General features: G+C 42.1%; 1 protein-coding gene across 4 annotated transcripts in view; it reads left to right on the top strand.

The window, feature by feature from the left end:
* The first annotated feature begins 3,683 nt into the window (after window positions 1–3,683).
* TRIM9 (tripartite motif containing 9) overlaps window positions 3,684–13,858 on the top strand; it is a 118,466-nt gene continuing 108,291 nt past the window's right edge. For all 4 annotated transcript variants that reach the window (XM_007114919.2, XM_028495333.2, XM_055088423.1 and 1 more), the window contains exon 1: window positions 3,684–4,671. In XM_007114919.2, coding sequence (XP_007114981.1) covers window positions 3,850–4,671 — 822 coding nt within the window. In that variant the 5' untranslated portion in view covers window positions 3,684–3,849. The remainder of the gene's footprint in view (window positions 4,672–13,858) is intronic.

Below are 13,858 nucleotides of genomic sequence, written 5' to 3'. Positions count from 1 at the left end.
AGATTCTCCTGTCTACCCTTTCCAAAGTATTAGTCCCATATTACTTGTAGTTAGAAACAGAATTTGAATAAGGTCATGTTCCAGGAGTACTAAATGGGCAAAACACTCTTAATTTACTGTAATTATTGCATAATTAAAAAGAAAAAAGAATATCAACAATAAATAAATATGTAAGTTATTAAAGGATGGCACAAACATTACAAGTTTAAAATTAAATATTAATGGTTAAGTTACCCCATTAAAAAAAGTTTCCTCAAAATTTCTTTTGAAATAGAACATCACCTCCATTACTTTCAAATAATGCAATTTTTACAAACCACATTCAGCAATATCCTTAATCACAAAATAAATACAGAATATTTTTATCTATTTGTCAGAGAATCTTAAAGTGCCAGAGCCTTTAATCAGCTCCTTTCATTGATTTTTTTTTCCCCCTGTAACTAAGGATTGATGGCACTAGAAGAGAACGTGGGGGGAAGAGAGAGAATTCTTTCTCCTCTGAGTGTTCATTCTTTAGAATCAGAGACAGTTATGTTAATAATCAAGCATTGTAGTCAAAAGTAAATAGGAAGGCACCTAAATTTTTCATTGGAAAACACTTGTCTTTAAAAAAAATGGAAAAGCTGATAGTACATTTTAAATTTGCTCAACTTACTGCTAAAGGACATCATTTGGGTGAATAGTAAGTTTCAGAGGCACTTTACACAAATGAGAACATCTGCAGTCACCCCAGGAATGATAAAGTTACAGGGCTGTCAATCCTCATGCTTCAGGGCATGGGCTGATCACCAGCTGGAAGAGAGAAGATAGTCCCTATAGTATATCTATAGTATCAACTACATTCAGATTTTTATTTCCTTTAAATACAACTCATTGGAGGGTTGTAAAGTACATTATGGCCAAATACTGCAACATGAGGGGGAAATATAAAATATTTTAGAGAAAAAAATTCAAGAAAATGCTAAACTATCAGAAAAGTTAAGCAGAATAAGCACAGAAGTTAAAAAAGATCATTTGGGGTGTTTATCACACACAGAGCCTGACAGAGAGTAGAGCTCAGCAGTTGTTGAATGAATGAATGAATGAATGAACAAAGAAAGAAAGAAGTCCCAGCCTCACCAATATTTGACCTTCAGAACTTTGCTTATCCTCAGTTTACTCATCTTTAAAATGGGGATAATTATACCCATCTCTTCTTGTTATTACAGAGATTGAACTAGGTATGCATGTAAATAAATTAATTTACTTCCTGGAACAGTGTGAACACTAAACAAATGATAGTCATTTAAATCTCCTGGGTTTGATTTAGCTAATCCTGACCAAATAGATATAACAAATCATCTCAATATATTTCAAATTTCATAGATTTCATATATATCTGTCACAGGTCTAGAGACTGGGAAGTACAAGATCAAGGTGTTGGCAAATTTGGTAACTGGTGAAGATCCTCACAGTGGTGGTCTTCTCATGGTAACCTCACATGATGGAGGGGGCAAGGGAGATTTCTTGGGCTACTTTTATAAGAGCACTAATCCCATTCATGAAGGCTCTGCCAAGGGCCACACCTCCTGATACCATCACCTTGGGAGTTAGGATTTCAAGATAGGAATTTTGGGGCGACACTTTCAATCCATAGCAGATGTTATACTGTGATAAGCAAAGTTCAAACTCATAAAAAGAGTAACAGCTGCACACCTTGAAATGTCCAAAGCACTGGCTCAAGGCTACTACAATCAGCCAAATGCATATAAAAGTCATTTGAAGGATTGTAAATTATGAGTGGTACTGACACTCCTTTCTAACAATTAATTATTAACTACTTGTTATTAGCAAATTCTCTTGGGACCTATAAATTAGATGTATCCTGCAAATAGATAATGTTCCAACCTCGAAGAAGTTCAGTGTTTATAAACAGAGTACATATGCCTTTGGATGCTCTGGACTCAACTAGTTAAAAACTAGATTAAAAATAAATCACATAGAAATCAACTACACTCCAATAAATTTGTTTTAAAAAATCACATAGCATTTTTAATTAGCATAACTTAAAAAACAATGAAAACTTTTTTCCCCAAACAATGATCATGTGCTGTTTTTATTGCAGTTGAAGGTGGGAAAGATAACCTAGTTTACGGACTATTTCTCCAAGGGCAGGGTTATAAAAAGTCCTTTTTTTTTTTTTTTCCTGCACAGGACAGTGATTTAAATGAGCTGCATATAATCAAGTTATCTCTTTTTTGGAAAGTGGAAAATTGGAAGATTTGTTAAAACTTGGAAAGAAATTTTGTCATTTATTTCATGAATCACTCAGCAAAACAGCCATGTGCAACTTCAAATAAGTTATTACCTCAGAATATCACTAAGTCACTTAACCTAAATATGAGTTTTTTGGATTTTCTTGTTCGCCATCATCAAATCAACAGCTCTGTAGGCAAGGGCAGGACCAATGATCTCCAGCGATGTTTGGGGAGAGGGAGAAGAATGGAGCTTAATATATGAGGACTAACACTAGAACTAGGCCCCCACCATCACCATCACCATCACCTCTCACACTTCACTAGAAGAAACAGAAAGAACCCATCATTCTGGAAGCTGTGGTAGATGCTCGGGCCACATAACATTGAATAAAGCTATTTGGAGTCACACACTGAGACTCGACAGTGACACAGTGATTCATCTACAGAGCTAGTTTACTAAACTATGGGCACTCAGAAATAAGCAACCCATTCCTGCCTCAACTGAACCAAAGGTTCTACTGGCCTTGTGAAAGCTCAGCCAGGTGCTGAGAGCCCCGGCGAGAGGACAGCTTTGGGGGCAGGGGGACTGAAGAGGGGACAGAAGCTCTTTTACATGAAGAGGGGATATAGAGACACGTTCACACGACAGGGTAAGAAGCCTCTGGGTCGAGCCTGAATTGAAAGCGTGAAATGAAGGGGACATAGATTTTAACTAATATATTGAGCCTTTACGTGGGTCGCATAGTTTAAATCTCACAGCAACACTAGGAAATCGATATTGTGAACCCCCTTTTAGACACCAGGAACTGGGAGAAAAAGAAGCGAGAAGGCTCCTGCCAGGCCTGCGCCGTCAGACCCCCGGGATGCAGGAGCGCAGGGGCCGGCTCCCGCGGGTTCCTGAGCTGGAGAATGGCCCGGCTGGGGTACAGAAACCTAGGCCTGGGTGAGGCGCCAGCAGCGGAAGAAGGTGGGGTCTCCCGCGCGGCGCAGCACTGGCGAGCGGAGATCGGCGCGGAGACTACAGCTGCAAGCCAAACGCAGACGCCGGCGACAGGCACCAGCCCCTCTGCCAGCCCCCTCGCTGCGGGGAGGGGTTTCTCACGCCCCGCTCTCGGGCGACTGAGCCGGAGGTCGGAAGGAAGCGGGGCGAGGGATGAGTCATCCCGCCTAATCCCTCCTTCCTGGTCCCCTCGCCTCCGCACGCCGGCCCCCTCCCGAGATCATGCAGCCCGAAGCGAAGACTCCCCTCATCCTCAGAATCCTCCACCAAACCCCCTGCGGCCTGCGGAGGAGAGGAGAAGGACGGGGCGTGTGGCCAATGAGAGCTTCGCTCTCTCGCCCGCCGTCCAATAAGCCGCTGCTTTACAGGCTGGGGCGGGACTAGAGGGGCAGGAGGGGGCGGTCCCGGGTTGGCGCTCGGCGCCGCGGTTCGGTGGCTCACAGAGAGAGCGCCTCACAGGGAGTCGGCGCCTAAGCTACGCGGGAAGGCGCCACTGCCAACGCCACCGCCGCCGCTGCTGGCCAAGGTGCTGGACACGACAGGCCGGCCGGCCACCTCGTCAGTTCAGGCTCCATTTGCAGCCGCCGCTGCTTCGCTCCCAGCCAGGTCCCCATGGAAGAGATGGAAGAAGAGTTAAAATGCCCCGTGTGCGGCTCCTTCTATCGGGAGCCCATCATCCTGCCCTGCTTTCACAATATATGTCAGGCGTGCGCCCGCAACATCCTGGTGCAGACCCCGGAGTCGGAGTCGCCCCAGAGCCGACGGGCCTCGGGCTCCGGGGTCTCCGACTATGACTATCTGGACCTTGACAAGATGAGCCTGTACAGCGAGGCGGACAGCGGCTATGGCTCCTACGGGGGGTTCGCCAGCGCCCCCACTACCCCGTGCCAGAAGTCCCCCAACGGCGTCCGTGTGTTCCCCCCGGCTATGCCGCCACCGGCCACACACCTGTCACCGGCCTTGGCCCCGGTGCCCCGCAACTCCTGTATCACCTGCCCCCAGTGCCACCGCAGCCTCATCCTGGATGACCGGGGACTCCGCGGCTTCCCCAAGAACCGCGTCCTGGAAGGGGTAATTGACCGCTACCAGCAGAGCAAAGCGGCGGCCCTTAAGTGCCAGCTTTGCGAGAAGGCACCCAAGGAGGCCACCGTCATGTGCGAACAGTGCGATGTCTTCTACTGTGATCCGTGCCGCCTGCGCTGCCACCCGCCCCGGGGGCCCCTAGCCAAGCACCGCCTGGTGCCCCCGGCCCAGGGCCGCGTGAGCCGGCGGCTGAGCCCGAGAAAGGTCTCCACCTGCACAGACCACGAGCTGGAGAACCACAGCATGTACTGCGTGCAGTGCAAGATGCCCGTGTGCTACCAGTGCTTGGAGGAGGGCAAACACTCCAGCCACGAAGTCAAAGCTCTAGGAGCCATGTGGAAACTGCACAAGGTGAGTCCTAAGAAAACCCACCCCTAACTCCCCGCGCCTCCGATCCTCCGGTTTTGCAGCAGACGATCCCCCTCTTCTACGCACAGTGCCTCCCAACTGGGGCGCAGTGCAGGTGCCTCCAATATCTGCTTCCCCCGTCTGGTGCACTGCAGGAAGCGCAGGGTACCGTAAACGGCGCACAGGGGAGTTGAACCTCTCCAGAGAGTTGAACCTCTCCAGAGAGTTCTTTCGGGGATGCGTAGAGCGGGTCTCCCGGTGCACGCTGCCTGCGAGCCAGGCTTAGGGCGCCCCCTCCCCGCCGCGGACGTGCAGCTCTCGGCGGCCACCAGCGTAAGGGAAGGCGATGAGTAGCTGGGCCGACCCGCGGCTGTGCTCAGGGCCGCCAGGGAAGCTCCAGGGGAGAGCCGGTTGTGGGGCTCCGGCCGTGGTCCCCGGGGAGGAGGTGGGCGCGGCTGGGCGGCGCGGACCGCTGGGTGCTGGAGCTGCTGGATAGGCTGGAGCCTGGAGTCTCAGCGGGGGCGGGGAACACGCCGCGAGCTGAATGCTGATAAGTCGGCGCTGGCCCAAGCCCAGCGGCAGCGCGGTAAGGATGCGGGTCCGGGAACTTTGCGCACAAGAGGTGTGCGAATGTGGAGTGGGGTGGAGGAAAAAAAAAAAAAAAAAAAAATCCCGTAGTCGCCATGGCAACACGGCCTGAAGGCTGCGTCCCTGACCCTCGCGGAGGGGATCTGGGCTGGAGTAGCAGGACAACTTTGCGCACAAGAGGTGTGCGAATGTGGAGTGGGGTGGAGGAAAAAAAAAAAAAAAAAAAATCCCGTAGTCGCCATGGCAACACGGCCTGAAGGCTGCGTCCCTGACCCTCGCGGAGGGGATCTGGGCTGGAGTAGCAGGACTGGAGGTTTCTGCGCGGTCGCGGCCTGAAAGCTAGGCAGGTGCATCTCCCAGTGTCCCAGGGTAACCCCCTCCTATCGATCACCCACACATCCATTTGTCCAGAGTCCAACCCTTTTCCTCACAGTCAGTAGTTGTCTGTGAAAATTTGGGGACACCTGTTACCAAATTTATCTTTCTGATGTCATTTGATGGTACCTCCGCCAAAGCTAGCCTCCAGAACAGGGCCTTTAACGACTTGTTAGGTGATGCCACTCCCCTGTTCAAAATCCTCCAATTGCCCCCCGCGTTTCTTAGATGGTCCTTAGGATAGTCCACCAGGACCTCACATGACCTGTTCCCGCTTGGCCTCATCGCCCGCATTTCCTCCCATTCCCTCTGCTTCAGCCACGCAGTCCCTCTTGCTGTTCCTCCACCAACACCAGGCCCCTTCTGGACCCGGGGCCTTTGCATTTGATGTTCCTTCAGCCTGCATCTGAACAGCTCACTCTCTTGCCTCCTTCAGATCATTACTCAGATGTCACCCTTGCAGTGAGACCTTTCTGAACCCCTTGGTTCCCTCCCCACTTTATTTTCCTCAGTAGTACTTACCACTAACTGGGATGCTATATATTTTAACTATCATGTTACTTTTGTATTTATCTATTGCCCCCCCAACATACACACACAAAATAAGCTTCATGAGGAAAGAGATCTTTATAATGTTATTGCCCACACTGCTTAGAAGGAAGGGAACCACTCTTGAGGAGATGTTCATGAATTGGACTTTTACTTTTTAAATAATCCACTTAGTTGGGGGTGCAAAGGGCAAGGCAGGGGTTCAGGACTGTTGTAGGGAGGTTTTTGTCACATCATTGAGTTGCAAGCCCCAGAATGAGGCAGGGCAGTAGAGATGGTGTTCAGGCATCAGCTCTGCCCCACTCAGGGTTTCCTGGCATTCCTTGGAGACCAGAAAGGCTAGCCTTTGAGAGAGGCCTTAGGGTTAAGGAGGGGGAACATTGATATTTTATTTGCAGCAAGAAAAAATAAAATAAAACATCACCATATTCAGCAATCAGGGAGCTCAACTCAATACTGAATGGGACCCATGTTTACAGTCATTTATGTTCTCACATATAGTCTATTAAACTGTATTAGTACTGATGGAGAGACTTAATTCAGCACAAATTTGAGCTCCCCTCCTAGGCACATGCCACTATTTTTTAAACACTTCAGTTTGTTTAAATGATGTTTAATTTTGAAAGTTTTCAGAACTTTTTAGTTCATGGCCAATTTTTTCTTCATATTATGATTTCACTCTTAAACTGCTAACTATAGCCTATGTTAAATTGCCCTACAAAACTCTACTTGGAACTAAGAAACTAATCACCTGTCTGGAAAAAGAACTTAGAGGCACATGCTAATTAGGATGATCAAACCACTGCATTATTCTTTTGTGAAGAAGAGCCTATACTTTATCCATTAAGACCAAAGGCAGCCTTTAAATCTCCACCAAGCCCCGTGTAGATTTGAAATGTTAAACCATTTGTTTTATCGGTAATGGACATTGTGAGTAGACACTGTGGTGTGGACAGGGTTGAAATTTGGATGTCTGCTAAAAAAGAATAATGTAAAGCCCTTCAGACATGACATAAGTAGGCTAGGAAGGGAATATTTGTTCATTTTTTTAAAAGACTATTTCTTCTCTGATCTTTTGCACATTTTTTCAAAAAAGTAAATAGTTATTTTTTTGTTCAGTCAATATCAAGATTATTAAACTGACAATAAATATAAGGCAGAAGGATGACAGATTTTAACGTTCACTTATCATCTGTTAGATGAACAACAAACATTATTCCCCCACCTTATCTCCTTAATATGGTAATGTGATAACGTGCGATTTTCTCCTATGTCTGTTTATCTTCCATCCTCACAAAAAGCTTATGGGCCAGAATTTCTATGTCCTTCAAAACATAGGAGAGCAAAGAATTACACTAAGTAGTTCTCCCAAAATTGGGCAGTTAGTTATCCATACAAGTTATCACTAGACCTGAAAGTTTTCATTAATATTTAGTCATTTCCAGTGATAAAGAAAACCCTGTGAATAACTGTTTCCCTCAGAAAGTCATCATCTTACACATTTAAGACAAAATGGCTGAAGTTTATCTTTTAAATGGTATTAAAAACAACTGGTTGAAATTCATTAGTTGTCAATTGACTAAATTAAAGTATGTTTCAGATATAGATGGCCTTCAAAATCCATGAAAAATAATGCAGGAAGTGGCCTTATAGGGCAAATATCTGGTGACACTTTTTATTTAGTATCAGCACTTGCTCTATTCCTTATCAAACTTAGGTTGGTGTAAAGAATTGCTACTCACACAAAAAAAGATTTTGTAGACATTTTCATATAGGCAATTGGAACCATCATTATTACTTTGTAATTTTAGCAATTCATATTTCTAAATCTAACATTATTCTTGAATTCTTGGTGTATTTTATCAATCACTGAATCAGTAATATATTTGTAACCGTTCCTTTGTGTTTGTACTGTTGAGCAAGAATTTTCTTTTCTTTTGTACTCTAAACACTGACTATTCATTCTGAATCTTGTCTCAAATGTTATTTCTCTCTTACCTTCTTTTTTTTAAAACAAAGATTTGCAAGTTAAACATTTTAAAATAAACCCTCAGTTATTATGCTTTCACCTTCAAAGCCTTCTGGAAAAAATACCTGCTTTGTAGTATGGTGGCATCTCATCAAATATTGGTATAGTAAATGTGTTATTTAATGTAACCAAAGTGGTGTTCAGTTTTATATATATATATAAATATATATTATATATTATATAATAATTATATGTTATTATATATATACATTATTATATATTATAATATATTACATATATTATAATATATTATCTATATATATCAGCAGTAAATACAATATAATCTAGATGTCCGTATGGTAAATATAACAGGTAACATATGTTCATGTTTTTAAATTCTTAAAAATTTACTTTTAGTATAATCAGAACATTCTGTGAGCAATGTAAATATTCTTACAGGTATTAAGGAGAATGTTACAGAGGAATGAATTGTTCCTCTTTGTACTGAGGCAAAAATAGAAAGAACTAGATGAGGTTCTGGGTTCCAGACCTGATGCTGCCACTTACTTGCTGGTAATTTTAAGCAAGTCTATAACCTCTCTGTGCTTCCTACACACAGGATGTAAAGCACCTAAAACTATATTTGTGAAAATATTTTGAAAAAGTAATTTAGATGTTTATAGCTTACTAATTTCAGTTTGGCAAAATAGAAAGTTTTTGCGTAAAATGGAAGTTATTGTCTCACTAGTCAACAGTTACTGCATAAAAATCTCATCCCCCAACTTGGGATAATTTGCTTGCTCCTTACAGAGCACAAGGTGCCATACAAAGGCTACTCTTAAAGGTGGCCTAAAAAAGTGAGCCAGATCCTCATGGGTCCTCCAAGAATAGTCAGTTGAATTAACCCCAAGGAACAAGGACACACACAAAGATTTATTTGTATATTAAACAAAGGTATTTTGTTTTTCAATTACAAAGCTAAAATGGTAACTGATATGATTCAGTTTTGAAGATATTATCACTTTTGAAGCAGCAGAAATTGTTCTTCCTCTATATACTATGAAAAGATGCTATTAACTGGAATTTCAGATCAACTCACAGTTTTCATAAAGTTAGAGAAAACTGTCACAGCCATCTGTCATTGAGTAATAAATATAATGCACAGGCAAAAATTACCCTTACCATGAGTAAAATAAATTGCACTTCTCTCACCTAAGCACCTTTCAAAGTATGTGTATTCGTATAACTTAGCCTTGGCACAGATGAGGCTAGAACCTATTATATGATAAAAGTTTAAGAAAAAAATAGTTCTAAATAATATTGTTTTTTATCAGTTTTATCAGAGATTGTTGGTGGTAAGGAACAGAAACCCACTTAGGGGATCTCAGAGGATTTCATGGAAAATAAAATCAACTCACAAGGAGACTGGAACTGGAAAGCTAGAGATTAAATTCACTTCTGTGTATCAGTCAGCTTGGACTAAGTTATGCTGCAGTAACAAACAATTTTTTTGTTTTAAAAAAACAAAAAATTAATTAATTTTTTAATTAAAGAATTAATTTTTTAAATTCTCAATGAATTACAACAATACCATATAACTTCTTACAATAACACTCACTGAAAGTCAGCTCTGGCCCTTCTCCACATCCTCCTTATTCTTGAACTTAGGCTGAAAGAGCATGTTTGGAACATGCCAACCTTACGGCAGAGAGAAGGGAACAGAGCAGAACCACTCAATAGCACTTAAAGTTTCCACTCAGACATTGCGTGTCTCTTCTGCTTACATTCCATTGGCTAAAACAAACCATGTGGCCAAGACTGACATCCATGCTACAGGAAATTCACTCTTCCAACAGAGAAAGGCACCGAGAAGAGCCTTGTAGAGGAGGACAGAGAATATTTTGAACAAATAATACAGTCTGGCATATGCCTAACTCTCTCATGCCTGCTTCTCTCTCTGGATGGGCTTCCTTGGGCTGCACAAGGCCTGACATGACTCCTCCAGCCCCAATGCAGCATGACATTTCAGTTCAAGTATCCACTCTCATCTAACTACTGTCTCTGTGTCTCTTAGGCCACATTTTGAAGTTTAGAGAAAGAATGTGATCGGCTCAGCTTGAGTCAGGGGTTTACTGATGACTGCCTAGGTCACAAGCCCACCCCTTTAGTGAGGTGTATGCAGAAGACTTGGGTGAGACAAGTGAGGCACTCACCTTGGGTGAAAAACATAAGGGGATACCAAATACTCAGTAATCAGGATAAAAAATATTGTAAGGCAATATCTTAAAAAAGAAAGATGAATACAAAAACTCCACAATGAGCAGAATATCAACATTTTAAATGTTGATCAGTAACAGTGCCATGCTGAGCCATATTGGAGCCTGAGTCTGAAGGGAAAATCAGTAGTATTGATCCTATCTTTGTTTAAGATTTTGCTCTTCTGTTCATTATGTATTTTGGGGCATTCATTTTTATTTTTAAAAATATTCCATTAAAATATTAATGTTGACTACTGAGGTTTTTTGGCACCCTTTTAAATTCTGCATCCAAGGAGAGTGCCTTACTCCCCTCAGCCTAGTCCTGGCCCTAATAAACAGACACTTGATACAAACCTGGCTCCTGGTTTCACTGTTCAGCTGGAGGAAAGCCCAGGGCAGAATGCCTTTGTGAGCAGCAGGGGCAGGGAGGCACTGACCGGCGCCTCTTGTACAGTCTAAGAGGAAACCATTCTGAGTGCAGAAGAAAGCCTTTTTGCTCTCCCTGGATCTTCTGCATTTTAAATACAGCACTAATTTCTTGAGATGCTTCAAAAGTGGAGCAACAGAGTTGATGAAGAAAAAGAAGACAGAAAAGGGTAGAGAACACTGACAGCTATAGCTCAGTGCTTCCTCTCCCCAGTAATGCTCCACCACCAAGCAGTTTGTGTGGTTATTCTTACTGCTATTACATATTATGGTAAATGTGGCCACCTAAGAGCAAAGTGATCCCCCACTTGGCTTGTGTATGAGTGGAGGGAGGACAGAAGGTGCCAAAACACAATTTTGCACTAACTTCAGGTGCCTCTTTAAAAGTATGTGATTGGGTTGGGAGTGGGGGGAACCATATAGTTTCATTTCAATAATTCCATCTATTTGTTAGAAGAAAAGAGTGTATAGAGTTTAGTGTTTTGTGTTGTTTATGTTTTGGTCTCATAACGGCAGTATTCTTCTTACTTAGTTAAGTGTTTCCCCACACCACCACATTCCTGCCTCTGCCCAGTCCTTGTGATTCTGGTGGGCTGCCAATCCAGTGCTCTGCCTTACCTGGCCAAGTGGGAGGGCATGTGACATAGGCCTGACCAATCGTCACGCCCTATCCCACTGGCCAAAGTGATTAATTCAAAAAATGAGCACATGAAGCAAGCCAATCCAATCAGAGTCCTCTTCTGAGGTTTATAGATATTGAATCAGGGACAGAAGAGCATTGCTTTCCTCTGGGCTTGTTGCAGCTAGAATAAAAGCCAGAGGTGTCTGTGTCCCTGCCTCTTCCTCTTACATTAGTAGAAGAAAGTAAGGCAATCCCCAGAGTTACAGAGGTAAGAAACAGAGACTTCTGAGAACAATGTTGAGTCCCTGGAACCCTTCATAACCCCTTTCTACCCCCTCCTGCCTTTCCAGTTACATGAGTCAGCAAACCTCCCCCTCCTTTTTCTCTTTGGCTAGTTTGTATTGGTTTTCTGTCACTTTCAACAGAGATTTAGCACGTATAAACATTTGTATCTGAAGATACTAATTCTTATTCATTCTAAGTATTATCTCTAGAATACTATAGTTGGAAGGCTGCATTCTGATGCCATAAATACAAAAAAAGCAGTTTTGATTCAATGAAGCAGAAATTATATAATATTTAATCTAACTCTGTCTACTCGTTGACCACTGTGTAATCTTCACTAGTTTTTGGCTAGTCTCCTCTATTCTTATTGAGAGATTGCTTACAAAGAAGCCTCAGGGATTTTTTTGTAACCAATTCTAAATTACTTGGCATATTTGGTGACGTTAAGGTTAAGACCAACAGGCTGGACAGGGAGGTTCTGAAATCAAACTTCTGCCCAAAATCAATTTTGTTTGTTTTCAAAGGCAAGAAACTTCTGAAGGCATTCATGTTGTTTTGACCCATTCTCTAGGTTGGAATTTTTTTAAGTGTGTTCCCTCGAAGTTTCCATAATTAAATAAGTTTGAGACTCTCTACTCTACACATGCTCTTGGTGGTCCACATTCTGCATTGTTATATCCATATACCAATCGATCCTGAAACAAAGAAACCTGCTTGGTTCAACGTAGAATTTTCCAAACTTATTTGACTTTGGAAACTCTTTTCTGTTTGTTCGTTTCCTTTTTTTTCAGCTTTATTGAGACGTTATTTATGTATATATAAATTTAAGGTGTACAACATGATGATTTGATACATGTATATACTGTAAAATGATTACCACAGTAAGATTAGTTAACACTTCCATCCCCTCGCATAATTATCTTTCTTTTTTTACAGTGATAACTTTTAAGATTTACCCTCTTAACTTTCAAGTATATAATACAGCATTTTGAATTATAGTCACCATGCTGTACGTTAGATCCCCATAACGTTTATCCTATAGCTGGAAATTTGTACCCTTTAGCCAACATCTCTCCACTTCCCCCCCAACCCCACCACCAGCCCCTGGCAACCACCATTCTACTCTCTACTTCTTTGGGTTCAGATTTTTTAGATTCCACATATAAGTGAGAACATACAGTATTTGTCTTTCTCTGTCTTACCCTACTTAGCATAATACCTTCGAGGTCCATCCATATTGCCACAAATGGCAGGATTTCGTTCTTTTTATGACTGAATAATATTCCATTGTATGTGTGTGTGTGTGTATATATATATGTATATATATATACCACATTTTCTTTATCCTTTCATCTGTGGATGGACACTTAGGTTGTGGAAGCTCTCTTTGCTTCCACACAAGTTTGGGAGACATCATTCTAGGCAATGACTAGCCAATAAGTCAGTAAGGAGGTCAGTGTTCTTAATTTCTTGTGTGTGCAGAGTAGACTACTCTAAAACTCCACCCTGCAGATAAATGTCCCTAATTAGCCTATCCTTAAATCTTATGTTAAATCTAAAATATTAAAAGTTAAATTTATGTTATTCCTTAAATATTAAAGTCAAAGACAAAGAGGTAAAGCAATTATATAAATTTTGTAGCATGTATGTACATATATTTAATATATGTTGCTTCTCTTTCTATTATAAATAACTGAAAAATGATTTTGGACATCAGTAATACTAATGTAATATAATTAAAAATAACTGCTTTGATCTACTTCTGACTACTTTTACACTTTGTATACATGATGCCCAATGACTGGCTTGATTGCGTTTTTCATTAAATTGTGATAGAAATAGATTGTTTTAAACATTCTTTTATAAAGCAAAAAAGGACAATATTAAAAGGTCAAAACTGGTGCTGCTCTTGTGACAACAGAGCAGAACAATGTGTGAAAGTTAAGAGTAGTACTTTGCCTGTTACATCCCAACCTTTCTAATATTTTCATATTGACGTTCAGGATCAGTTTTTAACCTTGGAAAAGGAGTTAGTATAAAATGGTTACCAGCAGAGAACCTAGATTATCAGAGACCATCTAGGTTTTGTCAACAGCATGTCTAATTCATCCCCCAAAA

The sequence above is a fragment of the Physeter macrocephalus genome, chromosome 11 (genome assembly GCF_002837175.3).
Source record: "Physeter macrocephalus isolate SW-GA chromosome 11, ASM283717v5, whole genome shotgun sequence".
NCBI lineage: Eukaryota > Metazoa > Chordata > Mammalia > Artiodactyla > Physeteridae > Physeter > Physeter macrocephalus.
Note: the sequence above shows the minus strand (reverse complement) of the source record. Positions and strands in the feature narration are given on the sequence as shown.